Here is a 27,111-nt window from a genome sequence, read left to right as displayed (position 1 = left end):
ATAAGCAGCCAAGTAGTAAAGCAGGTAACTCCCAGCAGGGCTTTGCTTGGCAGCCACGGGACCCCCTTCCAGAGACGGGGCCCAAATGACATCGCCAACTGAACCAAACCAAAAGGAAACACCCTGGGCACAGAGCAGCTTCAGCAGCCTCACAGGTGCAGCAGCAGGAGGCTGATCACACCCACAGCACCGCCCTTGGGCTGGGGAAAAGTGCCACACAGGCTCTGCAGCAGGTGGCAAGCAGCACACACGAGACAGGCGGTTTGCAGAAGGCGCTGCCCCATCCCGGGCATGGAAGCCAGGCCAGGAGCAGGGCGACTCTGGAGGAACAACAAGGTGCCACTCACCACCTGGCTGGCACGGCTCAGGCCCCCTCTGCTTCTGGAACTGGAGCCCGGGCACAGCTGCCAGGGGATGCGCGGGTCCAGGAGGGGCGGCTCCGGCCGTGGTCAGCAGGGGGAAGGGAGCGGGGTGTGCTGGAGGCAGGATTCCCAGGCAACTGCACTCCAAGGACAACTGTGAATAGCCTGACTGGGCTCTCCCGAGCCAGCGGGATAAACGCTTCTGTATCCGTAACATCCTTGTTGGCTTGCTTGCTCAAGGGCTTCCCCAGCTGAGCATACTACGTCAGCAGCGCCATGGCAGACCTCCTTCCCAAGGTCACGATGCAGAGCGCCGTGCCCCTGGGGAGCGTCTTCAAGGTGCAGCTGAGAGCAGCTTGCGGGCTTAAAGGAAGTCGACCCCAGATAGGCTCAGCCTCTTGCTCTCAGTCTGTCCCGCAGAGCGTCTCAGACAGCTGCAGGGGGTGCAGGGCCCCTGGGACCAAGCAGGGAGTCTGGCCAGGGCATCACGGGTGCTGGCTACCCCACGAGAAAAGAGAAACGGTGGAAATTCCTGTGACCTGCAAAGGCCAGCCCCCCAGCATTGATGCTGTAGCAGCCTCCACATACATGAGGAGCAGCTGATTCACCACGAAGCAGTCACGTGGCAATTGGCGCTCCTTCATGTGGAATCCCTGGATCACGCGGTCCATGTGACCTTCCAGCTCCCCAGATGCAGCTCAGGCCTGCACTGCTACAGATGGAGGCTCAAAGCAGAGCCCCCCAGTGCCCTCAGCCAACAGCAAGGAAACTCTTTTCCACCGCGGCCCCGCTGCCCTGGCTCAGGACTGGACAGAGGCCCTAGGCCTTGGAGGAGCTCCGGAAGCTGCCTAATGTAGATCATTAACACAACCAAGAGCTTGGATGCTGGTGGGAATGTTATGGCCCCAGCTAATCTGCTCACTTTCTCCCCTGGTTTATTCCTTTATCTTCTTTTATAGACTCCTGTGAGCTAATGATTCTCCAAAGCAGGAAGATGTAGGCACCCCCACACCTTATCGGGGCTTTATGGCCCTGTTTTCATGGGGCAGTTCACCGATGGGCTGATAACAGTGGGTTGTCCCAGACTGCAGGGCCCTGGGGCATTCACTAGTCACATGCAGCCTAAAAGGAGAAACCAGGCAAGAAGACAACGAGCCGTCTGGTTTGTCAAGCGTTATAGCCATGCCTCCAAGCCTGCCTTCATGCAGAAGAAATGCATTCCTCATTTCAAGTTCTCTCGCGCTGGGGAAAGGAGCCAGAGAGACTGCGAGTAAAACCGGAGCGGTGACACATCAGCAGGTTTCTGGTGCAGCGTCAGCAGCTGCTTCAACGAAGGGGAATCACTGCTGGGAGGAAGCAAGGCAGAGCAAGCATGTAAACACAGGGCGCTGTTTACTACCCAGCCATGTGCTGCTGCGAGCAGGGAGCGATTCCCACGGCCCAGCCAGGTGGAACAGCACAGACTGCTGGTTTAGGAGGCCGAGAGGCCACCAGCCTCCCTGGGACACCCGGGCAGGCTCCAGGGTGGGGAACACAGTGGAGTCCAAGCTACACAACTGCTCAGCTGTCCCTGGACTTACTCAGCACTACCAAACCCAATCTCTCCTGCACACACAGACTGTGCTAGGGAACAACGATGGAATTACCCCTTCATAACCCAGTCTGGGACAAGAAAGCCTGGCTGTGCCAACCCGAGGGCAGGGCCCAGCTCTGCTGACAGCCCCTCTTGAAGAATTTCTGCTCAGAAGCACCCAATGCATCAGAAATTCCTCCCTCCCTAACCCCAGCCTGTGCCCTCCCATGTCTACCCCAGGCGCTGGGCACCCAGGCACCCGCAGGCCTTTTTCCCTAGGCAAATGCTTGCCCCACATGTGCTTGGACAATGCTGAAACTGCCTTGTTTGGGAGTATGGCCAAAACTAAGGCCACCGAGGCCAAGACCAGGTAGCCGCACGCACATAGCCCATGCTGCCACGGACCCACAGGAGCTCCTTCAGCACAGCTCTCCCACCGTGGGACCCTGCCATGCATGCACAGAGGAGGAAAGGCTGCCAGGCCTCGTCCCCTGCTCAGATGCCTGCCGTGGCTCCACTACATCCCTTTCCCTAAAGCTCCTCAACCTGCTCCTGGCTTCACACCTCCTGCAACTGCAAGCTGCACTTGCACATGCCTCGCGCTACATGAGAGTGCCTGTTGTTTCCACTAGCAGGACAATTGCTCCCCAGCATGGGGGCCTGGAAGGCAGGGCAGAGCCATGGCACATGGGCCCAACGGGACATGAGCCTGGAGTGCAGAGGTGGCTTCTCAATATGGAGGCTGGAGTTACTGCTAGCAAATAGGCCTTCTCCTTCCTTGGTCCCCAGTAGCTTGGACAGAGCCAGTCTCCCTTTAGTTAAGCTGAGTGGGATGCCCCAAGCAGGGCTCAGCGGAGGCTTTGGATATCTCAACGAGCCAAACATTGCAACCTCTCGCATCTGGACGAGCCCCTCTCATGGGGAAACAGAAACTCGCACTGCGCTGGCTGCAAATCCCAGCCCACGGCTCAGCATCCTTATGGGGTGCTGGCTTCTCTGTTACAGAGGGGCTCGTGCTGGTCAAACCCCACCCCAGCTCTGTGCAGGAACTCAAGACTTTCGGGCCCTTCCTCCCTTGGGTTTTAATCACGCTCGATAACAACCTCGTTAAGGGCTATTCATGCTCCTCTTCTGTCATCAGCACCCAGCCACCATAAGAAGGTGGACGTCTGGAGTTCTAATAAAATGACATTCTTCCGTATGTTTTAAATTGATTTTCTATGGAGAGGGGTGTGAGCGCCTGGCCTTGCCAACCAGTCGCCATTTCCTTCGCACTCCCTTCATTTCAGTGCGTGCATATCCTAGAGCTGCTGAGAGATGCTGGGCTGACCTTCCCCACCCGCCTGCGCCTCCTTCCAGCCATTCAGCCAGGTGAGGTGCCAGTTTTACCTCATGAAGTGAGAACTCAGAGATGAGGCACATCAGCTTTGTGGAGGTGAGCTGGGCAAGAACACCCCAGGCAGTCGTGGAGGGCTGATCAGGGTGCCTGACCACTGCTATTCATCACAACAGTATCCAAAGTGCTTGGGCCCGAGCGGGAGCTTGAACGGAAGATATGAAGCATGCACACGCTTCCCTCTTGCGCAGGCCTGCATGCAAGCACGCAGGCGCAGGCCTTCATCAATCCTCTCCTCTTCATGGCCTGCATAGTCGCCAGGGAGCAGCGAGCATCCCAGCATCTCAGAAGCAGCAGAGCAGTGCTCTGCCTTTGTCTGCGCCCTGGTGCAGCCAGCAGCTTGGCTACGCAGCTCAGAGCACTTGACAAGGAGCCCGGAGTGGCAGTTGTGCTTCTGGCAGTGTTAAACGTAAGTGCCAGGCGGGGCTGGGATTGCGCGCTACCCCCTGCCGAAGGCAGCAAGCGTGCATCACCCACTCAGGCTCCCCCTACCCAGTCGGGATGTGGGTCGCACACTAGGACTGCAGCACCATCTGGTTAAGTGTCTTCCGACAAAGCCTACCTCAAACCCAGCTGGAGAAAGAGCAGTAATCCCGGCCAAGCAGTGCTGAGGGGCTCCATGACCCCATGCAAGGGCCCTCTGCCATGCCCAGGAGCTCCAGGGGGTGCCCTGCATGGGGCTGCTGGCTGGGCCAGCTTCAGCTCTTGTGCCAGGCTGGGTTGCCCGCACCCCTGTGCTGAGCCAGGCTGGCCAGGACATTGCCTGCTTGTAACCTCACTCTATCAGCTGGCCGGCAGCCAGGATTCTTGGTCCCTCTGGGCCTGTGAAAGGGAAACATCATAAGGTCAGCGTGAGAGCCAGCATACCATGGACATGGGCCATTAACCCGTCCAGTTCTGGCCATGTGGGAGATCAACACCCAACGGGTCATGCTGCGTCTCTGCCCTAGTAAAAAGCTCCTGGAAAGCTGGAGCTCTTCCCCTGCCTGCCCTGGATCCCTGCCTGCAGCAACCAGCTGTCCTAGCCTCAGGAGACCTCTTTCACCAGCTCTCTCCAGCTCAGCAGTGACCAGGAGCTCCCAGGACACTACAGCATCTCAGAGGCCAGCATGCCCCATGCAGATCCAGCCGTCTCACAGTGCCCTGGCCCCAGATATGGTTCTGCACACTACAGCGTACACTACGCATCCAGCTGGGGCAAGTGCCTTCAAGCACCCCAGCCACTGGGACTGGGGCAGTTCCTCCCCAGCCTCTTGCCCCGCTGGCACCAAGACAGCCCCAGGTCGCCCACAGCCCCAGGCTGGACTCCTGGTACACCCAGAGCTGCCCTGCCCAGGCCCTGCACCGCAGGCAGACGCTCGGTTCTGGAGCAGGCTGAGCTCTCCAACCTGGGGTTATTTTTGGCACCCGCCAGCAAGGCTCCTGTTTACCAATGGAAATGTGCTTCTCACCTACCAACCCCAGCGCTGGCCCCGACGGGCCCCGTGCCAGTCCGGCCAGATGGGAAATGGGGCATAATTCTGGGCTGCATATTAATCACGTCCCGGAGCCACACGGGCAATGATCTCACTCTTTCTGCTCGTTCCCAACGAGCCTGCTAGATCGTTGGCGAGATCCTGCCTACCCCAAATTCCATCCCCACATCTCCCCCACCCCCTCAGCCCTCCCGGGAGAGCGGCTCATGCCGGCATTCAGGCATCTGACTGGCCTATCATCCTCGGGCACATTTCCCCATGCTGAGCGAGAATCCCTGTGCGAGCACGGGTGTGTGTGTGTGTGTGTGTGTGTGTGAAAGAGAGAAGGCAGCAGTTTGGGGAAAGCAGACCACAAAAGCCACATTACTCCTCTTCTCCCACCCAGGTCCCCAGCCGTTCACCAGAGGAAAGCCAGCATTTCCTTAGAAGGCCTGTGCCGGAGAGGGGACCCGAGGATACGGCGGCCAGAGCTAGCAGATGAATCAGTCCTTGCCCCAGCCGCAGGCTGCGTCTGCAGAGCCGGGGGCCTGCAGCAGCTCTGACAAGCCTTGCAATGAGTCAGCCCCTCGACCTCCAGCCGGCGAAGCCTGCAATCCATTAGCGATGCCGCGTAAACTCGCTAGCTTGCCGCAGGATGGGGAGAGAAGCCCAGTCACTTTCTAACGTGTTTCCCGGAGCTCAAGGCTGGGACCCCACTCTCATTTGCTCCAGGGGACGGGTTCAGCACATTCAGGATGCACCATGGGGCTGGGGGAGGGAAGGAAAGGGGTGTGGGGGAAAGGCACCCAGCCTTGCCCGCCTGTGGGAGAGCAGGGGGTGCCCTGGCCCCCTGCGGCGGTCTGCCTGCGTACAGCTCTGGGAACCTGATGCAAGCAGGGTTTCTGGAGATTTTCCCAGCACGCTGCCTGGTTTGAATCAGGCTGGAAACACCGCAACAGCAGCCTGTGTAAGCGGCAGTCCTGCATCGGCTGGGCCAGGGCACTCAGCAGTACAGGAAAAAAGCCAGGGAGTCCAGTGCTGTGTAGAGCCCACTGGCCCAGGCCTAGTGGCATCTAGGTCGATTCCTTTTGCTTCCCTGCTGCCTGCTCAAGATCCCCACCAGAAACAGAGGTGCAGAAAGGTCACAGGCTCCCAGCCCCCACCAAGCAGGGGCAGTTTGTGCCATAACACAAGGGACTCGCAACGTGCCCAGATGCTATGGTGCAGGGCACCATGGAACAGCCTGGCATAAACCATCAGCCCCAGTGTGGCTTCCTAATGCTTTGTGCATGCCTTGCCCACAAGCCTTGGGCCAGCTCTGGCTCTAGGAGCTTGGATGGCCAGACTTCAGAGCCCTCCTGCTGGCCCCTGGGTGCTTCATCCTCATTCAAGTGCCACAGCACCTCTTGTGGCTCCATTGCCAGCAGGTGGGAAAGGGTCCAGACAGCCAGTGCTGGGTCCTACCCCTGCCATGGGACCAGGACGGAGCTCGTCAGGCACTGAGGCTCTGAACTGCCCCTCCTGGCCCAGTGTGGGGAGGGAGAGTGGGAACAGGATTGATGGTGACCCCTGTTCCCAGCACAGCATCCTGCTGCCCCAGACACACAGCTGCCCCCAGCCACCTCCTCCAGGGGAGGGGTTAAGTAGGTGGTCAGGGACTCCATCCTCCTCCCAGGACAGCGTAGGGCTCCTGGGAGGCTCCAGTGAAATTACTCGGGGAAATGCCATTGTCCCAGAGACCTTGTCTACACCAGTCTGGCTCCAGCACCTCCCACCCCAGTTTGCAATTCACAGATGTCCACATCAGGGGTTTCCACTTGCTCAGCTACAACTTGCCATGCAGGCACGGACCAAGAGCCTGAGGGCCCAGGGCTTCTCTCTCCAGCCCCCCACATTTCTCTCCAAGCTTTAGCTCCTGGAGCCATGGGATCCAGGCGGGGTCATTTGACCTGGTTATCATACATACAGTTGTGGAGAAGAGCTGGGAGCCAGGACTCCTCCCTCCCTCCCCCTCTTACTTCAAGCCCCTTAAGACAAGTAAGCAGGACCTAATACAGACTACCGATTCCAGCTACTGGTTCTTGGCTCCTGGGGGCCTCATCTCCGACTGCAGAGCAGCCGGGGTGGACAGTGCTGCCTTCTCTGAAGCAAAGCCTACTGGCAGGGACCTCCCTCTGCTGCAGCCCCCAGCTATATGCACCCCCAGGACAACATACATTTCATAGACATTCAGGACTAGACGGGACCTTGCAAGATCGAGTCCAGCCCCCCTGCCATAGGTAAGAAGTCTGCTGGGGCAAATGATCCCAGCAAGATAAGCATCCAAATTTTTTTTGAATGAGTCCAGAGTAGGTGCTTGCACCACCTCTGAGAGGTAGAGAGGGGGGTCAGTTCCAGACCCTGGATGCTCAGACTGTAAGGAAATTTTTCCTTCTGTCCAGTATAAATCAGACTTCCAGAAGTTCGTGGCCATTAGGCCTTGTTATCCCTTGGGGAACCCTGGTGAACTTCTCCCAGATCCTGGTGCAACCCCCTTATGTGCTGCCACCAAGTCTCCCCTGAGCCTTCTCTTCTCCAAGCTGAAGAGTCCCATGTCCCTCAGCATCTCCTCGTAAAGCTTGCTCTCTCGGCCTTTGATCATATGGGTGGCTCTCCTTTGGACTCTCTCAAGCTTATCCACATCCCTCCTGAAGTAGTACTGCATCCAGTTTTGGGCCTCCTCCAGCTGCGGCCTCACTAAGGCCAAGTAAAGTGGGAGGATGACGTCCCTGGTTTTGCTTAAAATGCATCAGTGGATACATGCCAGAGTTTGGTTTGCTTTGCCAGCTGCAGCCTCACATTGGTGGCTCATGTTCAGCTTGTGGTCAATCAAGACCCCCAAGTCTCTTTCAGTCATGGTGCTAGTGAGTGTACCACTGCCGAGCCTATAAGTATAACGCTGGTTTTTCCTCCCAAGGTGGAGCACCCTGCACTTCTCTACACTGAATGCCATCAGGTTTTGGCCTGCCCATCCACGAATTTTGCCAGTCCGCATCCAGTGTTCCCTATAAGCTGTGTGGCATGCGTGGCCATACAGGTGTGCCTGGCAGCACAGCATGAGCGTGACTGCGCGACCATATACACCACACAGCTTAGAAGGAACGCTGTCCACATCTGACGCTTGAATCCGTATCATTAACGAAGATGTTGACGAGTACTGGCCTGAGTACTGAGCCCTGAGGGACATCACTGGTCACCTTGCACCATGTTGATTTGCTCCCATCAACTATTACTCTTTGGGCCCAACCCCAGAGCTAGTTTCCCAGCCATCGGACCGTGAGATGGTTGAGGCCACAGCTCCCCAGTTTAACTAAGAGGACATCATGGGAGACCAAGAAGGCGGCTTTCTTGAAATCCAGATATACAACATCAACCTCGTCTCCCTTGTTCAGGCAGCGTATCACCTGTTCCTAGGAGACTAGGTTGGTCAGGCAAGACCTTCCAGCAATGAAGCCATGTTGGCCGGTGCTCAGAAAGTTGCCTTTTGGTAGCATGTGGCTGAGGGAACCAGCATTTGATGATTTTCTCCGGGATCTTTCCTGGGATGGATGTCAGACTGATCAGCCTGCAATTCCCTGGATCTTCCTTCCTTCCTTTCTTGAAGACTAGGACCACACTGGCTCTTTTCCAGTCTTCTGGGGGTGTGCTATGTTGTCCGCCAGCTCCTTCAGGACTCTCGGGTGCATTCTGTCTGGGCTTGTGGATTTATGGATGTTGAGCCTCTCAAGGTGTTCCCTCACTTGATCTACATCAACTGTGGGCCCATCTCCTGCACCCTGGATGCTGTGTGTCCTGTCCAACAGGGTGACTCCCCCCTTGGGCAGGTGGAAGACTGATTAAAAGTAATCATTTAGGAGACTGGCCTTTTCCTAAGCATCAGTTGTCAGCTGTCCCATTTGATCTAGCAGGGGTCCAATGTTGCCGTGGTTCTCTCTCCGACTTCCCACATATCTGAAGGACTTTTTGTTGTCCTCGATTCCCGTGGGTTGCCTGAGTTCGGTTTCAGCCTTGGCTCTTCTAGTCCACTCTCTGCATGTGCAGGCTAGTACTGTATAGTCCTCCTTGATGATAGATGATTCCCGTTTTCCATCTGGCATAGGCTTTTCTTTTTAGTTTCAGGAAGTCCAAAAGTTCCCTTTTGAGCCAAAGGGGTTTCCCAACCTGCTGACTGCCTTTCCTGTGGGACAGAACAGACTTTCCTTGTGCTTTAAGAATTGAGCCTTTAAGGAACAGTCATTCCTCATGGATTCCCCTTTCTGAGGGTCCATGGTCTCTGAGTGCCTGACTGACCAGTCTCCTGAGTTTGTGAAAGTCAGTCTTCCCAAAGTTGAGGATTTCTTGTTTTACTGAGGGATTTGCTCACCCTGTGTTGGACACAGAAAGTAATCAGTTCATGGTCGCTGTCACCAAGCTTCCCCTTGATCCTCAGATCATTCACCAGATCTTCCCATTTGGCCAGAACCAGATCCAGCAGTGCCTCTCCCCTAGTCAGCCTGTAGACCTCTTGCAGCTCATCAATGCAAGCGAGGAAGCCATGCGACTGGTCAGGCATGCTGCAACTCAGGCCAGGGCAGGGCGGCCAGGAGCTGACACCTCAGGGCAGGGCATGGAGCAGCAGCAGCTCCTCAGGGGTCAGGTCTTACTGGCTCCTCCATTGCCCCCCTGACACTTTACCGGTCTCTAAAAGCAGTAAAGAGTTGTCAGTGCAAAATAGGTCCAATGGACAAAACAAATGGACAACACACCAAGCTCCACAAAGGTCTTTGAGAAGTCTCATACTGGTGGAAAAGGAGCAATCACTGGAGCTCACCTTGGGGTTGAGGTCCCACTAAAGGCAGAGTCCAGCACAACACGCACAAGTGGCCAAAGTGAATCAAGGCGGGAAGAGAACCCAGGCATCCTGACCCTATAGCCAGCACCCTCCCCACACCACCTCTGTGCAAGGTCCCTTCAACCCCACAGTTGTCATCTCCAGAAGGCATCAAGCACTGCAGAGGGTCAGGCCAGCGGTGAAGAGGGCTGGGGCAGCAGGGTGCAAGACTGGATGCTGCAGGTATGGGAGGTTAGTCACCGAGACCTGAGGCACTTGGTGCAGACCCACAGGTCACAACAGAAAAAGCAACGAAGGAGAAAGCCACATCCTGGATCCTTAGCAGCCAGCCCTGGTCCCCCCCCTCTGGAAACACCCCTTATTGCCTTCTGCAGTCACACGCTGCCCGACCCAGAGTGGAGGGGAGTCCAGGGACTATCCTGCATGAAGTGAGGGTGTAAGCAGCCCTGCGCATGCATACAAGTGTCATCTCACTTCTACCTCTGCAGCAGGGGAAGGACGTGGTCATGACAGAGCGCTGGAGGCCAGAGGAGTGGCCCAGAGGAAATTATGCACATTCAGAGCTTGGAATGAGCTTTCCCAGCCAAGACTAAGTCTGGCCATGCCAAGGCATTGCCCCTGGGGCCGGAGGCAGGAACCAGGGCAGGGCTCACCACGAACACCCAGTCTCAGACCGCCCACACTAGGGAGAAGGGGGAACCACCTGGTCCCATGAGAGGGAGCCTGGTGCTGGGAGTGCAGGGGAAAAGCAACAATCTCACCAGCTCTGCAGATAAACACTGCCCTCCCTGTACCTGCTCTCAGGGCAGTGAAGTCCGTCAGGGCCAGGCAGCCCCATGCAACCGTCTGCGAGCAGAGCATAGTCCCCTGCAGTCTGTGGTCACTGTGAGCCAGGGCACTCAGCACCTTGACCCCATGGCCTAAGAGGTGCTCAGCAGCACTAGCAAATCAGGCCTCTGCTTAAGGGCTGTGGGGCTGTACAGAGGGAGAAATTTCTCCTTGCGCCCAGCGTTCAGGGCATGCAGCTCCTTCCAGGAGGCTGAGCATGCTCCGAGTCCAGCTTCCTACAGGGCATGGACCCCTTCCCAAGGCCACTATAGTGCCCCTACATACCCCAGCACCAGCCACAGAAGATCTCCACAGCCAGGAGACTCCCCAGGGGCAGAAAGTACCTGATCACCCCTGAGAAAGGAGCTCAGGGGGAGCCTGCCCCCACAACCCGCTCCCCCTGGCAGCTCCATCTGGGCTGCAGCATCTGTTGTGTCAGGGCAACACCCACAGCTAGGACTCCTGTATGCTAGGCCAAAGCAACAGCTGCAGCACAAAAGGGTGACTTCAGGACAGGCTCCTTCTCACCGTCTTCCCCCAACTGCAGCGGATGCACATTACCCAGCACTAAGGGCATGTGGAGCAGTCACACCCAGCCAGTCATCAGTGCAAGATGCAGATGGGGCCACGTGCACCTGGCTGAGCCAAACAGCATGCTGTCGGACAGTGCCCCAGCCCAAGGACAGGCCTACAAGGGCTCGGGCACTACCATGGGGCATCAGGTCCACAGCCTCAAGCCACAGAGGCCCTATCTGCCCCACACAGGTGGGTCCCAATGGTGCTATGCTAATACATGCACTGCTGCTCCTGCTGGCCACTGGTAGAAATTAAGGCAACTCAGTGCCAAGGTTTGGTTTTAGACATGTTGTTGCCACACACCACATCCAGTGCCACAAACCCCCTCGCTTGCCTCCGCTTCTCCTGTGGCATCAATTGCTCCCATGGGGTTTAGCCTGCTGAAAGGACCTGGTAGCCTCTCTTAGCCCCGCAAGCTGGGTCAGGACCACAGCTCTGCGCAGCGGGGAAGGCCATGCCTGCTTGGCTTGGTGCAGCACTGTGTGCAGACCCCTGTGTGTGCAGCCTGGGAGCCCCATCGGTACCAGTCCCCATGGAAGACAGCCTCAAGAGGTTGCCTGCATCTCCTTGAAAGAGATCATCAGCTCCAACATCCTATGCCTAGATCTCAGCACCACGTCACTCCCAGTCCTTGCTCTCGTACCACCTGCCCCCCAAGCCAGTGGGCCAGTTCTGCGTGCCCAGCCCCACTCCTCCACAGACCATGCAGGTTGGGGGCTATACCCAGCTCTGCCAAGTTATCCCTTCTCTGCAGCAGCACCAACAGCTGCAGATGCCTCTACTCAGCTGGCCCTCCCCAGAATTTGCCTTGTGGATGTTTACAGGTTCCGGGCTTGATGTGCCTCTAGCAGGCTCCCCACCTCTCCGCTGCACCAGAGCCCTGCTCTGAAGCCCAGCTCCCTGGGGCAAGGCCCAGCCCTGAGCCAGCTGAAGGAGAGGGGACGAGCCTCAATCACAGGCAGCTCCCAAGAGCCCCTGCAGACAGACCTGCTCAGAGATGCAAGCCCCAATTAAAGAGAGTCACACAGCCTGGGAGCCAGACAGCTACTTGTAAGGGCCTGGCAAGGAATGGCTGGGTGCTGTTAACCACGCGGCCCTCTTCTCCGAGGTCTGTGAAGCACCTAGCACACCGCAGGCACTTGCTGAGATGGGCATCCCCACAGCCACACACGCTCTCTGTGTTTGCCCACTGCTTTCAAGGGTCAGCCTTGCTGCAGGTGATGCACCCTGCAAAGTCCCAGTTCCTGGAGCTGGGCCCAGGAAAAACCTTTTGGCTTACATGAGAAACTTGCTGCTTCTTTCTCACGGGCGACCCAAGGGACCAAAGCACAGAGGCAAAGAAGACAGGCTGCAAAACGACAAACGGGGGACGGAGCCGAAGGAGGATTTTTGCACTCAGTCTGCGGCAAGAGACGAAGGCGGGTGGCCGCATTCCCTTGAGAGAACCCCAGGACACGAGGCCCAGCCTGGCTTGCCTGGGGTCTCATGCCCAGTCCAGCCTGCTCACGTGCTGCAGACCCCAGCTTACATCTATAGTCGCCTTGTCAAGAATCCCCCTGCATGGGATCAATTGAGGGCACCTGCATACTGCGTCCACCCCAAGGCCGCGGGGGTCACGACAGAGCTTGCCCGAGCCAGCTCCGCTGGCTGCACCTCCCTGCCAGGGCTCAGCTCCCAAACAGGAAGCCTGTTCAGTCCCACGACATCCATAAGAATGTTCCTGGCATGGAGCGCACAGTGATCCCACCACGCAGACACGCAGGCGAGCGCGGGACAGCTGCCTCGCTGCCCTGCCCCTCCTCGCAGCTCTGACAAAAGCCAGTGCCGAGCAACGTATCCTGTGCTGCGGGGGCAAAAGTGGAGCAGAGGAGGGAGGGGGCACTTCTAGTTCTGGTCTTTTCTTCTTGTCTATTTTCCTTATATTGTCTTTAAATGTAACCTGATGCTGGAATTCCCTGGGAAGCTTGCTCTCTCCTCAAAGGCCAGGTGCTGGGAGATGTGCTGCGAGGCAGGACGGGACCAAGAGCCAGGGCCATCATGGGGCGGCTGCATCCCTCGGTACCTCCGCTGCAGAAAGTGCTGCGGGTGGGTGGGGATGCGTCACGGCCCCTCCTCGGCGTGGGATCTGCACAGAGAGCAGGTTCTGAGCGCTGCTGGAGAGCAGAGCTGACCGCAACTGAGGTAAGACCAAGAGGCTCGTTAGCTTTGATAGCGTGCACGCGCGTGCGCCAGGACATCATGTGCCTGATGTCAGGCCTCCAAGCTGCTGCTGCTAAGAGTTACCAGCCTGGGACAGAGCATAGATCCATCAGGCTGTGGGCAAAGCCCCAGCTCTGTTCCAGGCATGAGCTGTTGCTAAACGGCAGGAGGCTGGCAGCACAGAGATGAGGCTTCTTCAATCTTTTCCTCAAGAAAGGTGGTTGGCTCCATGGCCCTGCACCAAGGACATGGGCACCCCACAGCTCAGAGCAGCTCCTGGAGGGCACAGGGCCCCCATGCACTTTGAGCAGCTGCTTCCCCTTCTCCTCTGCATGCCCAGCACAGCTAGCATGGTCTAGCGATGACAGTGTGGGAGTCGGGACTCCTGGGTTCTGCTCCAGCTCTGCCACAGACGGACCATGTGGCTGCAGGCAGGTCACTGGGGCCACGGCCAGGGCTGGCACAGACACACATACCCCTGCTTGCTCCCACATGGCACATGCCAGGACAGCAACGGGAGCTCACGTACCACTACCAGATGACTTTGGGCATGTACCCATGTCTCTCCAGGACTGGCTGCCACAGGAAGGCACCACGGTATGCAGAGCCACGCAAAGCAGCCTATGCTGCTGGACAGCTGGGTGGGAGCAAACAGGCAGGGCATGCTCGAGGCAGTGCCCGTGTCATGAAGCTGCACGGAGACCTGAGCTTCTGACCTGAATGGACAAGGGGAGACAGCTTGTCTCCTCCAGCTCCTGCTGGGTTCTGGAAGGGCTGGGAACTCCTCCCAGCTCAGGCTGGGATCCAGTTGGATGTTGGAGCCCCCTTCTCCCTGTCAACCAGACCCAGCTTCTCCTGAGCCCCATGGAGAAGACTTACTCCCTTTGATGCGGGATTGTGTGGTTCTGCCTTCACAGGACAGGTGCTAGGACAGAAGCAGTCCGCCGTGAGTGCCCTGCCATGCTATCGGCACCTGCTCTGCCCTTGCAAGCAGCACTAGAAGCAAGCAAGGGAGCCCCACGTACCCACAAGACCCTGCCAGCTCAGTCTCTCCTGTCAGCCAGTCCCCCTCTGCCTCACACCATGCCTGTGCAGAGCCACACAGCAGGAGCCAGGCACTGCTAAGGATCTGCCTACATCCCCCTCACCAGCACTGCAAGGCAGGGAGCCAAAACCCTCACCCCACCCGCCTCACTGGCAGCACAGCCCTTTCCAGGAATTATAGGAGCATCACCACAAACTCACCCTGTTTATGCCCGTGGTTTCAGGAGGCGACTCAGCCTGGGAAGAAGAGCTGAGGCTGGGAGGCAGGGAGGAAGGGATGCCTGCTGGATGGTGTGTCCCAGCGCAGTGCTGGCAAGAGGCACAGGGCAGCCGAGCTCTGGGGACTGAAGTCTCCTGTCCAGCTCTGCTGCGGGGCATGATGGAGCCCTCTGCAACAGGGGCAAGGCTCTTCCTCTGCTGCAGACAGAGCTGATTCTGGGCCTGGTTCTAGAGGGCAGTTTCAAGTACCCCAGAAACTGCAGAGCATCACAAACTTGCCCTCTGTCCTGCTCCTGGTAAGGTTTTCTCCCTCCCCTGGCCTGCCTGCTTGCACCGCATGAGTGGCTGCACAACATAACCCTCTACTGCACATGTGTGTGCGCATCCTCTGCCCAGGGAGACGCAAGTGACAGGGGTGTCACCTGAAGCACTTGTGCTCAGTAATGAGCACTGTGCGGGACCCCTGACTGATGAAGTAGGACAAGACCTGCAGGCCAGCAGCCACGTGAGCCTTCCCTGCACTGCTGGGTGCCCCGTGATGGCTCCCCCAACCTCGCAGTGCTGCCTAGAGCTGTCCCTAGTGTGTGCACGCAGGGCTTACATGCTCCAATGCATGCACCTGCTCTGGACCATGAGCTGAAAACCAGAGCTCTACCCTCTCCTACCCTGAGCCCCTGGCAGAACCCCCTTGGCCGCAGGTCCCTGAGTGTCTCCTTATACAGGCAGACGGCATCCAGTCAGCGCCTGCCCTCCCTCCAGCTGCTGGAGACAGAGCCTGAGAGGATCTGGAAGGTGGGAGGCCATGAAGGAGCTGGGCACCAACCCACCCTCCATCCCCAGCTCAGCTCAGAATGGCTACACAGCCACAGTGCCCTTCTCATGCGAGGCCAGGGGTTTCCACTGCTCTCAGAGCATCTGGTGTCAGCTGCCTCTTCCTCTTCTCTGCAGAGCCCTGGCCAAGCAGATCTCCTGCAATCAACAGCCATCCCACAAGTCCTGCACCCAAGCCAAGCCCTCCTGGCTACAGCAGGCAACTCCCTGCAGCAGACAGCTTTGCTGCCCCTGCCTCCCGGCTCAGAGCAGTCCAGCATGCTGAGATTCATAGATTCAGGGGCATAACCAGGAAAGGACCAGAGAGCAAGGCAGCCTCTTCATCTTCACACCAGGTGCTCAGGCCAGCTGACCTGCCCCAGAGCCAGGAAATGCTAGATGCAGGGTCCAGGGGAGACCAGAAAGGCAGACACTTGGCAAAAGACTTTGAGGCACCCAGGCACAGAATTATTTGCAAAATGTTTGAGTTACAGACCCCAGCAAATAGGCCAAATCAAGGTGAAGGGCGATGGGGTTGGGGTGGGAAGCTCTCTCAAACCAAGCACAAACCAATCTAGATCTGAATGACAGCTCTTTCTCTCTACCTAGATCTCCAGTGGCACAAGCTGGTCCTGATGGGTGGATCTGCCGCAGCATACGACAGTGACACTGAACAGATCGAATCCGCTTCATCAGGGCTACCTTCCTATATAGACCCAGTGGAGCACCCTCTTCTACATGCAAGTCTGGCCCCGTCAGCATGCGACTGCCATGTTTTCCCAACTACAAAAATCACTGCCCAACGATGCGGCTGTAAACATTTGAGGCTGCCTGGATTGATCCGAGTCAAAACCTGCGGAAAAAAAAGGAAAAAAAAGACCGGCACAGCTCTTTACACACAACCCTTCTAAGCTACATGGCTGCTTGGTGGCCAGGGAGAGCACACAGCCTGATAGGCTTCTCCCTGGAATGACTGGCAAGTAACTTGAAAGAGCTGCTATTAACCCACAGAGGTTCACAGTGTGATGGGGTAAGCCTGTACATCCCAGAACACAGGCTTGCTCCCAGAGAAATGCTGCCCTTGACCTGCTCTTCATGCAAAACAGACCTTGCCTGAAAAAGGGAGGTTCAGTCCTGCTCCTCCTGCTTCCTACCTCGCCAGTAATCAAGGGTCTGTCATCAGAAATTAGCTGACAAGTAGCTGATTCATCAAGCCGCAGAGATTCCAACTCACTCCCTGCCCCCAAGGCTTGACTGGCTTCTCCAGGGCCTAGCGGGGAACCTCCTCTGTGCAGATGCCGCCAGCAAGATAGGACTGAGGACACACAGGGAGCAGATGGCAGCCAAGTGATGGCATCTCAGGCAGTCCTTTCTCTGCACAGATCATGCTGTGAGCTCCAATAACCCTTTAGCGACCCTAGGCACCTTCACAATGATCAGCCAAGAGAAGCCACGGACCGGCACCTCGGTGGTGGGGAATCAGCACAGTTGGTCTGGCTTCCTATGTCTTGAGAGTTAGGGGGACAGTCCCTGAATCAGAACTACCTAGACCTTACACGCTGCAGGATGCCAGGGAGGGAGCAACAGTGGAAAAGACCCTTATCATGCCCGGTCCACTCTCCCTTTCAGCATCCACTCCCTGCCGCTGTGCGACCCGGGATACTGGGCAACAGGGACCTATGGTCTGACCCAAGAAATGATCCTTCTTATGTTCTTACGTTCTCCCGCTCACATCCCATCACAATCCAGTGCAACCTCCAGCCTAACAGCGAGTTACCTGCTTCTCAATTTAGACTAACCTCCCCCACCAAGCTGACCCGTGAAATCAAAAAAGCTGTTAAACGCAAAATAAAACCGTTCCTCTCGGAAAGCAGCCCACGTACCAAATGGTGAGACATAAGCACTCGCAGAGCTGTTACACAAACAAACCTGTGCAAAGAGAAGCCCCTGTCTGCGCTGTACCGCACCAGCCACGCAAGACGCCGCCACACAAACCCTGTCCTGCCCACACTTCCCACTGCCCCAAACCCAGTAGCTTCCCTGACAGTGGACCCCCCGCCCCCACCAGAAAGCTCAGCTGCTATTCCCAGCTGGGATTCTCAGCAGAAGAATAAGAGACTCAGGGGTGAAATCCCATTAAGACTGTTGGGAAAAGAGGACTGAGCCTGACAAAGCTGCTTGGGATCAAGGTGCCTACTGATTTACAATGCTCCCCAGTCTATTGTGGCCCTGGTACCTCACTCCAGTTAAAGGCCCTCTGATCCTCTGCCCAGCCTGGGACTTGCTTTCCCTCTGCCTTACCAGCAGCCTTGGCTCTGGAGACTCCACAAAGGAACAACTCTGAGCAAGGAAAACACAGATCCGCTGAGGAGTTTTGGTGCACGGGGATTGTATGTTAACTTCTCCTGGTCGTTCCAATCCCACATAATTACAGGATGGGCAGAGGCGCAGAGCCAGGCCGATCCTGATCTGTCACACCGCCGCACATCCAGAGGAACCTCACGGAAGTCCGTGATGTGACTCCACCATCTGCCCACGTTCGACACTGGGGTCACGGCCTGGAAGTGCTCTGTTCCACTAGCAACATGCAGGTCATTGCTCAGAAGCTGTTTGCGGCACTTGTTGCTCTCACTTCCACTAGCAAGCAAGCCATCCTGCTGCCCCAGGCTGGCTTGCAGTCCTGAGAGCACTGTGCTCCAGGAGTGGCATGCAGGGAGGCTTTTTTCTTTCGATTTGGGCTTGTTCTGTCCTGCTTCTTCCCCCTCCCCACCATAGCTCATTTTGATTGCAGCAATGAGACACGAAGGATGGGACACCACTGTCCTGAAGTTATTTCCGCATGTGAAGACTCATGGGTAATACAGCAATAAAATAATAATTTTAAGAATTCATGAGCGCACCTCAAAGTACTTGGCAAAGGAGATCAGGAGCATCACCCCCATTTCATGGGGAAATCCTGGCATGGGGGAAGAACCAAGGGTAACCCTGTGGGCCAGCAGTGTAGGTGGGAACTGAATCCAAGTTCCAATCTAGCGCTCCATCCACTGGGCCCTGCTCCCCAGTGCGAGGTTTCACCATTGCTTCAGACTGCACGCTGCAGAACTCTCTCAGCTCTAACCAGAGAGCCAGGGCTGCTGGATGCACAGTGACATGAGCCTCGTTCCCATGTGCTAACAGTTAGACACTGGCATGAAAGAAGCGTTAAAAAACACGACATAGCCGAAATAGTTTCCCCTCCCCATTGCTCAACTTTGGCTCTTTGATCCCGAGATATTCGCGTGTCACTTTCTCTCATCCCCACCATGTGCTTCAGGCCTATTTTATAACTGAAGTGGGGAAAAACAATGCTCATCTTTGGGGTTATCTTCCTCCACCACGTAAAAGCAATTTACACTTCAGGCGCAGTCAGCGGAGCTCTAACATGCTGGAAGCGGAGCCAGGAAGCTTCACCACCCCAGAGGACATGCAGGAACATCTCCTTTGGGCCCCTGGAGCACAGGTGCATACATCCAGATGACGTGAAAGAAAGCCGTTTTCTTCCCTCTGTGTGGTTTGTGTCACACCAGGGAAGTCACACGTGCACTTCTTTGGTAGCAGTGCTTTGTCTGGCCCAGGACTCGAAGGTGCAGTGTTCCAGTGTGCTATCCAGCTCCATCCAGTTAATGCTTTCTAAAGCCGTCATCTAGATGAAGCAGGTGTAACTCAACTCTGGCTAGCCTGGTCATAGCTAAGCCCCAAGGGAGGTGATATAGGAAGAACAGGACCATTTCCCAGGCAGAAGCTGCTGCATATCCACATACAACTGGGCTCTTTGGGCATGCTTTTATCTTGCACTTCATCATTAAGCCATTTGGTAACACAACTTCACTCAAAGGCAGCAGGGCATAAGGGCCAATGAGACTCCTCTACCTCATCTGGTCCTCTAGCTGCTATCCCACTCTGCACTGGCTCATACCTGGACTGACCTTTCCACACATTTCACAGCTCAGGACCAAATGCCTCTGAGCTGCTTATATGCTACTGGCACATGCCCACGGGCAACTGTCTGCAACTCAAGTACACAGTAAGGATGCAAATCCCAAGCTACTTACAGCAACTCCTGCTTCTGCACAGGCCCATCTTCTTGACCTCCTGCATAGGTGCCCCAGTGCAACCATCCAGCAGACAAGCCAAGTGGCTCCAAGCTGCAGCCAGCACTGAAACAGCTTAGTCTGGTAGCTGGCAGGGGCCAGCTACACAGGCACGTCTGGCACGACCACAAGATGTTAACAGGGGCTTGGCTCACAACTGTGGACATCTTATGGAGCTGTGTCCTTTGTAGAGTCCCCCTATAGGAGACTTATCAATACATAGCACTTCAAAGAGGCACAAGAGCCCAGAGCCAACAATGATGGTGCTTGCAACAGGAACTTAGAGGCCAACTCTCCACCTGTAGGGGAGGGAAGGACACTTATAAACCAATCTCTACATCATGCCTTTCCAGAGGACAGGCTGGTCTGAGGTGCAAAGGACAGGAACTGTATTGAATAAGGAGAACCGCTGCACAAGCCATCACTACAGAACCAGCTGCCCGCCCAATGCTGAAGCTCACTTGAATTATTCCACAAGCACGGGACTCCCAAAAAGATGCTGGGGTGAGTCGGAGTATCAGGAGAACCTGCCCACAATGTCATAACATCGGCAACGTGCAGCCACGTTGGTTAACAACCATCCATGCAAAGGGTATATTCAGGTGATGGGCAAAGCAGTGAGCTGGGCCTCTGAAGACCAGCGACAGTCTTTGCTTCATTTAATGGTTGTAAGAGAATACCAAGAGAAATAGGTCACCCCTTGCCCATTGTCATGGCTCCAAGCAGCGATGCTAGGCCTGGGCTCAGGCCCATCTCGGATCACTTGTCAAGCTGCACACGGCACACAGATATTCTGTGACCCCAGTTATTACATAGATATTTTGCAACCAAGGCCCCCTAAGGCAATGTAGATAGTTTTGGGCCAAGAACCATTGTCCAAGGTCACAATCTAGGGCGTGCACAAAGCTTGAACCATAATGGCACTGATCTCCTGCACTGAACTCTCACTGTGAGGGGCTAGCTCCCAGACACTGAACCTTCCCTGAACGGCAGGGATGGTTTGCTGCTCTAACAGAGCAGCAGCAGCAGTTCATCCATCCCAATTATTCCTGACCGTTCTCAGCCTTGCAAGCCTGGGAACTTGAAGGTACACACAACTCCACTGTCCACCCCTACCCACCCACCATGGCAAATCAGGGGGGAAAAACACAGATGGACAATCAAGTCTGAAGCTAAGCCAGAGAACAATGTGAAACACAACGCCTGCCTGAGCTCTCATCGTGGCTCTTTCACGGACTTCAGTCAGGAAGAGCCAGGAGCCACTTTACTCTGGCATCAGTTGACCCAGCAAGCTTAATTCAGCTTCTACTGGAGATGGACTTGCAGGAGAAGCCAGCAGAGGAGCTAGGCAGATCATGAAAATCTCATTGCCACAAGTGGAATACGGAAGAGGCAAAGGCCTAAGCACCTCTCCTCTGCACAGGGCTCATGCCCAGAACAGGCCCACGTTGGGTAGGAAGAGAACCAGGAAAGTTCCCCCTGTCCCCAGGCTCACACAAAAAGAAGAGTGAGAGCAAGTGGCATTTGTGTGACAACTTCCCTGCACCACTGTCACTTACAGCAAAGGTTTTTGGAAGGAACTTTCTTCCTAAAGAACAGTTCAGTGGTTGTAAAGGGTCATTTTTAAAGCACTTGGCTTCTCCACCTTTCCTCCAGCAGAGTCCATCACCCAGAGCACTCAGGCCATTTGCTCCCCAGATGCAGTCAGAAACAAGGAGCGAAGTTTTCAAAAGCACTTAGGAACCTCAGCTCCATTTTTAAAACGCAGCTCAGCACTTGTGAGACTGAGGTTGCTCGTGACCAACACAGCCAACACAGCTACACTGCACAAGGGTGGGAAGCTGTGAGTGACAGCTATGCTGGCTGAAGCCCCTCATGTAGGTGCAATTAAGTGGTAAAATGACTATTTTCTTCATAAAGCTTATTTTGCTCAGGAAGACACTGGAATATGCTGGCAAAAATACAGCTCTTCTGGTATATGCTGCAGCCACACAAAAAGTGCTTTTATACCAGGGTAACGACATCAGCAAAGCCTTCCAAGTACAGTCTCAGTCAAAGTCAGAAAATGGGACTTTGTGCCCAAGGCACTTGGACACTTGAAAATTCCCCTGTTGATCTAAAGGGTTTGTAGCATCCACTAGCATTCCCAAGTTCCTCTCTTTGCTAGTATTCACTGCACTCAAACAACCAGCCACCTGTTTATATGAAGGCTCGAGTAGTAAGTAATGCAAAAGCATGGTTGTGACATTACAAGTGAAAATACAGAGATCCTATTTCCTATTCCACTATGCCCCGCAAACACAACGAAGCCAAGCCAGAACGGCTGTACAAAACAGGCACATCAGCTACTGCAGGCCATGCTGGGTCAGTAGCAGGACTACTCTACCCAAGCACATGCAATGCGATTAAAATCTACATGTCGATTAGACCGCATCTCATGAAACAGGTGATCTCTGAAATATCAGTGAAGTGGCAGGAATAATGCAGTCTCAGGGCTCCCTTCCCCCACACAGAATTGTCTCCTTGTGGCCACAAAGTCACTACATGCTAATTTTACACCTAGATCTCTAGCCCCCGTATGTCAGGATTTTGCATGGAGGCTGAGAAGCAAACATGAACGTCTTGCTTCCTGTCCAAAGAAAGAGCAAAAGCCGAATGCTGAGCTCATACATGTAAATTACATTGCAGTTCTGCCATACAGAGGAACGTGAAATTTCCATCCCCAGGGCCACGACTGGGAAAAATAAAACTTTTATTTGAAAAAAAAAAAAAAAAAAGCAGGAGCCAAGGTTGAGCACATTTGCTCCACAGACAGCGTTTTGGCAGATGAAAATTCCAGAGGACGTACGGTAAATGAAGCTATAAGCACCGAGGATTGTTGTTCTCAAACATCCAGCGGCGCTATTAAGCAAACCCACTTGCCAGTTTCCAGAACTGTTTCCTACAGATGCATTTCACGCTTGCAATCCCCTGCTCTCCTTCCCCACCCTGCCCACATGCACAGGGAGCAGGACACCCTTTGCCCCCACACACTACGGAGGAGCCGGTGACCAGCGGCCAAGCAGCAGATGCCTTGCCCTCGCCCCCAGCTTGGGGTCTGACCTGCTCACCCCACACCCCGCTCCGCACAAGACGCCCCCCTCCCAAGTGGCAAACGAGGTTTTTTGAGTAAATCCACATTTCAAGTTGCTCCCTTACCTTCCCGGGCTTTCAGCAGGACGGTGTTAGCCACGATATTCTCCAACTCCATAATGATCCAGATTTGTGGATGTGGAGCAAGGGAGTAGGGGAAGAGGAAGGAGCAGCCGTTTCCTCGAGCCCAGTGGAGGAAAAGCCCGAATCCAAACGCAGCACCACACGCAATAAATCTCTCTTCTTCTGGAGGAGTCAGCGAGGCCCGGATCCGGCGCACGACCCTCAAAAGCAGGCAGGAGCCTTCCTAGAAGGACGATCGCAGCCCGAGCACCTCCGCACCGCCCCCTCCCCAGCCGCGCCGCGCCCGCGGATCCGGCTCTCCGGCTCGGGGGCAGCCCCTCCTGGGCTGAGCCTGCGGGGGAGGGGGTCAGCAAAGCTGGAACAAACCCCCCGCCCCCCTCCCCGACACACCATGCCCCGGGCAGGAGGACACCCAGTTCCCGGTGCCCCGCCTGGGCTCAGTGTCCAGCTCCCCGCGAGGGGGGAGGCGGCGGCTCGTGCCCTGCGTGCCCCCCAGCCCCAGCCGCGGCAGCAGCAGGAAATCGCATGGGATGGAAGGGATTGTAGCAATCTGCAGCCGACTGGCTACACCGCGTTCCATGGAGGCGGGGCTCCCCTGTGACGTCGAGCGGGGCGGGGCCACGCGGGCAAACGCATTCCCAGTTATGTAAGCCCCCCCTCCACACGGGCCCGGGTGCACGCTGGGTAATGTAGTCCAGCCCGTCTGCAACCGTGCTCACCCGGCACATACCTGCTGCCTCTGCTCCCCTCCGCGCCCCCGCTCGCATGGGGGCTGCAGTTGCTCCCTGCCTCTCACGAGACCAGGCCCGGGGGCAATGCACCCAACCGGGCACTGAGACGGACCTGGGGCGTCCAGGAAGTAGAAATAAACCTCCAGGAGGCTGCTGAGAGTCACCCAGGAGATAAATACTAGGCCATTCATTAAAAGAAATGTTGAAATAAATGTTAAATCTGATTTAAATAGTAGGCCAGGGGATTTTTTAAAATGGAATCATCATGGGCATTTGCCTTCCTGGTGTCATGTCATTACATGTGATGAAACCACCCAGAATAGATTCAACCCTACCAGGCACAGGACCTGCTCTCCCCAGCAGGCCGGGAAGAGTATTTGACTGTCAAATATGCTCCCTGCGATGAATGTTTGCACAGGACACTGTACAGCATTGTCACACTTGCCCTTTGAGCAGAAGCAGGTGTGCCAACAGCACCGAGCACAGCATTTCCAGAGGAAAAACTGTGCCGACGGCTTTTGGATGTACTCTACACAGAAGAGTGCTAGGTGTGGGTTCAGACACACTGACCACACCTGCCCACTTCTCATGCTCCCAGCCTAGAAAAAGCCTCTTCTGCCTAGTATTCCACCCCCAACTGCATCTTCCTCAATCCCAGTTTAGGTTTTACGAGGTTGCATGTTTCACTCCCAGCACTAGCTCTTCACCCCCTGGGCAATACAGAGTACCCTGCAGCACCCTGCCACCACTGGCTGGAACCTCAGCAGCTCCCAGTAACTCAGAGGCAGAGAGCTGGCTTGAGCATGCCCACAAGTAGGGTGGCCATCATAGAGGACAGTCCGGTTGTCCTCTATTGATGCGAAACTGGACGCCTTTAGGACATAACAGAGTCTGGTTTCATATCAATAGAGGACAGAGTAGCAAAAAACCAGAACGTCCTCCATGATGGCTACCCTACTGACAAGCCCAACAGGAGGAATAGAAACAAAGCCAAGCCCTGCTCAGTCCATTTCAGTGCTACCAAAATGGCCTGGACTGCAAAGGGAGCAGGCAGACGGAGCAGGCCTGTAGGAAAGGGGGGACCTACATTTGAAAAGACCTGCTCTCATCTGTCCACCTCCTCTGCAAACAGGGGACTTCATCTAGGCAGGCTTGTGCCCACAGAGCCAGCACAGGAAGTGGTGCATTTATTTGTTTGCTTGTTTGAAAACAACAGCTCATTTCAAAACTTGAATCTAAGCTCCTACAAGATTTCCTCACATGGGCACGGGTGTGAATTCAATTAACATGCAAGGACATGGGGTGGGGCTGTTAAATGCAATTGCTGGACTGCCCAGTTGACTTGGTCTCATGCACCAGCTGATCTATATCCTCCTGTGCCATTTTATCAGTCACAAACCCAGCTATGACTCAAAGCCACACTTTCCCCACATGCCAACAGCCTTTTCTGAGAAATGGAAGGGAGATTTGCAACTTAAAGGCTGTATAAAATCATATAAATCTAATGCCCAATTGACAAAGATCTGTCAGTTACCTCAAGCTGCACAATTAAGTGAATGCAATTATATCATTTTGACTCTCTTTCTCTTACCCCCCTCCCTCCCCCAGCTCCTGAGTTGAACACACTTAGTTTAGCTTGTTTGCGACGTACAGAAAAAAAGAAAAAGGCACGTTACTGGAGCGCATGTTCCCACACAGGCAAGGTTGTACCAGCCTGGTAGTTTCAGCAGAGGCAGTAAAACTTACCTACGCCAAGAAGACAGAGACCCGTTTCCACAGCAGATGTTGCCAACAACATGGCTACCTGTTTACCACCAGTTCCCAACAGGTAACAGCAGCAATAGAAAACACAAAAGTGGAAGCAGCTTCCTGGATGTTTTTGTTGACCAAGGTGACAAATGCAAACAGTAGCTAAAGAGCTTGAGACAATTAACACCACTAGTAACCTAGATGCACTTAGTAATAAGAAATGTACCAACCATCTTCTTTGGCCTCTTCTTTTTCTTAAACTTCCCCCTCCCCTCAGTCTAACATGGCCTGTGGTTCCAGGACTAGATGCAGAACAAGAGCCAGCACCCTTCTCCATAGCGGAAGCTGCCCTATTCCTACTCAAACCAAGTATCTTTCAACTGGTTAGGCCCAAAACAGCAACAAAAAGCTGGTCAGGCCCAACAAAAACACAAAGCTGTTTCCTCCTCACAGATTTTTCCAATTACTGGAACTTTACACATTGCCAAACTGATTAGGCTGCCGGACTCTCAGAGTCTCCAAGTCTGGAAGAACTTCTTTCCATCAAGTGTGGCTTGTAATTAATGTAGTCCCTGCTCAGTTCATGTGCAGTGCATAGTTGTGGTACACGGTGACCTTCCGAGCACTGTACAAGTTCCAAGTTGGCCACGATAAAGCAATTAGGTTCCTTTTCAGAAAAAAAATGATAGAAGTTACTTAAGCAAATGCAATTTCAATGTGAGCAGGTCACTGATGATTTTACTCCTCACAGCACTACCCTCTATTAGGCAGCACTAATAACCTAGTGGTTCAGGCACTTTGTTCAGATACTGCAGTGACAAATGACCTTGACTTTTACAGAGACACTGGGCACTGTGGGAAGGTTCAGTTCTTAGCCCTGGAAGAAGAGGCACATTTGCAGCCAGCTTCTACCTTGCTTCCAGGCCCCAGCCTTAACACAGGACCATGAAATCCTCTCATAGGAGTTGGTGCACTCATGTTGGCTCTCACTGATGGTTGCACCAGACATTTACAGTTGTAAATAATAACCCACTGTCCTGTTCCCTGCAGACAGCTAGAAAGATGGGGTAGGTTAGCAGGAGCATGTTTTCTGCCCATACTGACCAAGCTGCTGCCAAAGATAAACCTTACAATTACTACTCTGAATCCCAGCAATTGACGGTGGCACAAAGGCATGCATTTATAGCTCCCCCTGGAGGAAGGCTGCACAAGCCTCACTGGGGGGCCCTTCCTTTCATCCACATGGAAGCAGTCTTCCCTGCAAAGGAGATTAATGGGAAGAGGCTTCAGAAGTCTGGCAGCTGCTTGCAATTTGGTAGTCCAGTTGTTTTGCCACATGGCATAGAAAGGCAAGAGGTACTTTCTTTGACTGTAGTGCTTCAATGCTGAGAATATCCCAAATCCAGCAGACAAACAGGTACCTCCCTGCCATCCAGCTCTTTGCAAATTGAGCCATCTAAGCAAAACTAAGAGATTGCAGAGATCACATTTAACACTCAAAATGAAAGAAGCAAAGCAGTTGGCACACATCGTAGAGGTCAGGCTAGATGGAGTTAGGCCTGGCAGACTTAGCAGACAGAGCCAATAGATTAAGTCAAGTGCTGCAAGGCTCAGTTCAATGGAAGAGGAATGGTTTGTGTTCACAAGAGCACTGCAGGATTTGGGAATGGAAGAGTTACCACAACAGGCACGGTCTTTAGAGTCACTTTTCCGACAAGGCAGTGGTGCAGAAAGGTTAGATCTGCCAAAGCTGCTACCAAACACCGACTCGAGGTTGTGAATGCTGACTCCTGCTCTTCCTTCTGGAAATACTGTCTTTAAAGTTGTGAGGCAGTAGCTTTCTGCTGATAAAAGAGGCTTAATCCCACCCCTCAGCTGAGTTTGTCGTTGGCAGGAAGCATGCTCCAGGTCGCCCTAGGTCCACTGCCATCCCTAGCATATCCTGTAGCACCTC

At 54.8% G+C, this 27,111-nt stretch overlaps 1 protein-coding gene across 3 annotated transcripts in view; it reads right to left on the bottom strand.

The window, feature by feature from the left end:
• Positions 1-27,084, bottom strand: part of LOC102573177 (G protein-coupled receptor kinase 5) — a 42,818-nt gene extending 15,734 nt beyond the window's left edge. For 2 of the 3 annotated variants that reach the window (XM_059730672.1, XM_014595298.3), the window contains exon 1: positions 25,155-27,084. In XM_059730672.1, coding sequence (XP_059586655.1) covers positions 25,155-25,494 — 340 coding nt within the window. In that variant the 5' untranslated portion in view covers positions 25,495-27,084. Of the gene's footprint in view, positions 1-22,659; positions 23,294-25,154 lie in introns of those variants that run through there. The other variant, XM_019491431.2, reaches the window with a different exon arrangement.
• Between the last annotated feature and the right edge of the window lie 27 nt (positions 27,085-27,111).

The sequence above is a fragment of the Alligator mississippiensis genome, chromosome 7 (genome assembly GCF_030867095.1).
Source record: "Alligator mississippiensis isolate rAllMis1 chromosome 7, rAllMis1, whole genome shotgun sequence".
Lineage (NCBI taxonomy): Eukaryota > Metazoa > Chordata > Crocodylia > Alligatoridae > Alligator > Alligator mississippiensis.
Note: the sequence above shows the minus strand (reverse complement) of the source record. Positions and strands in the feature narration are given on the sequence as shown.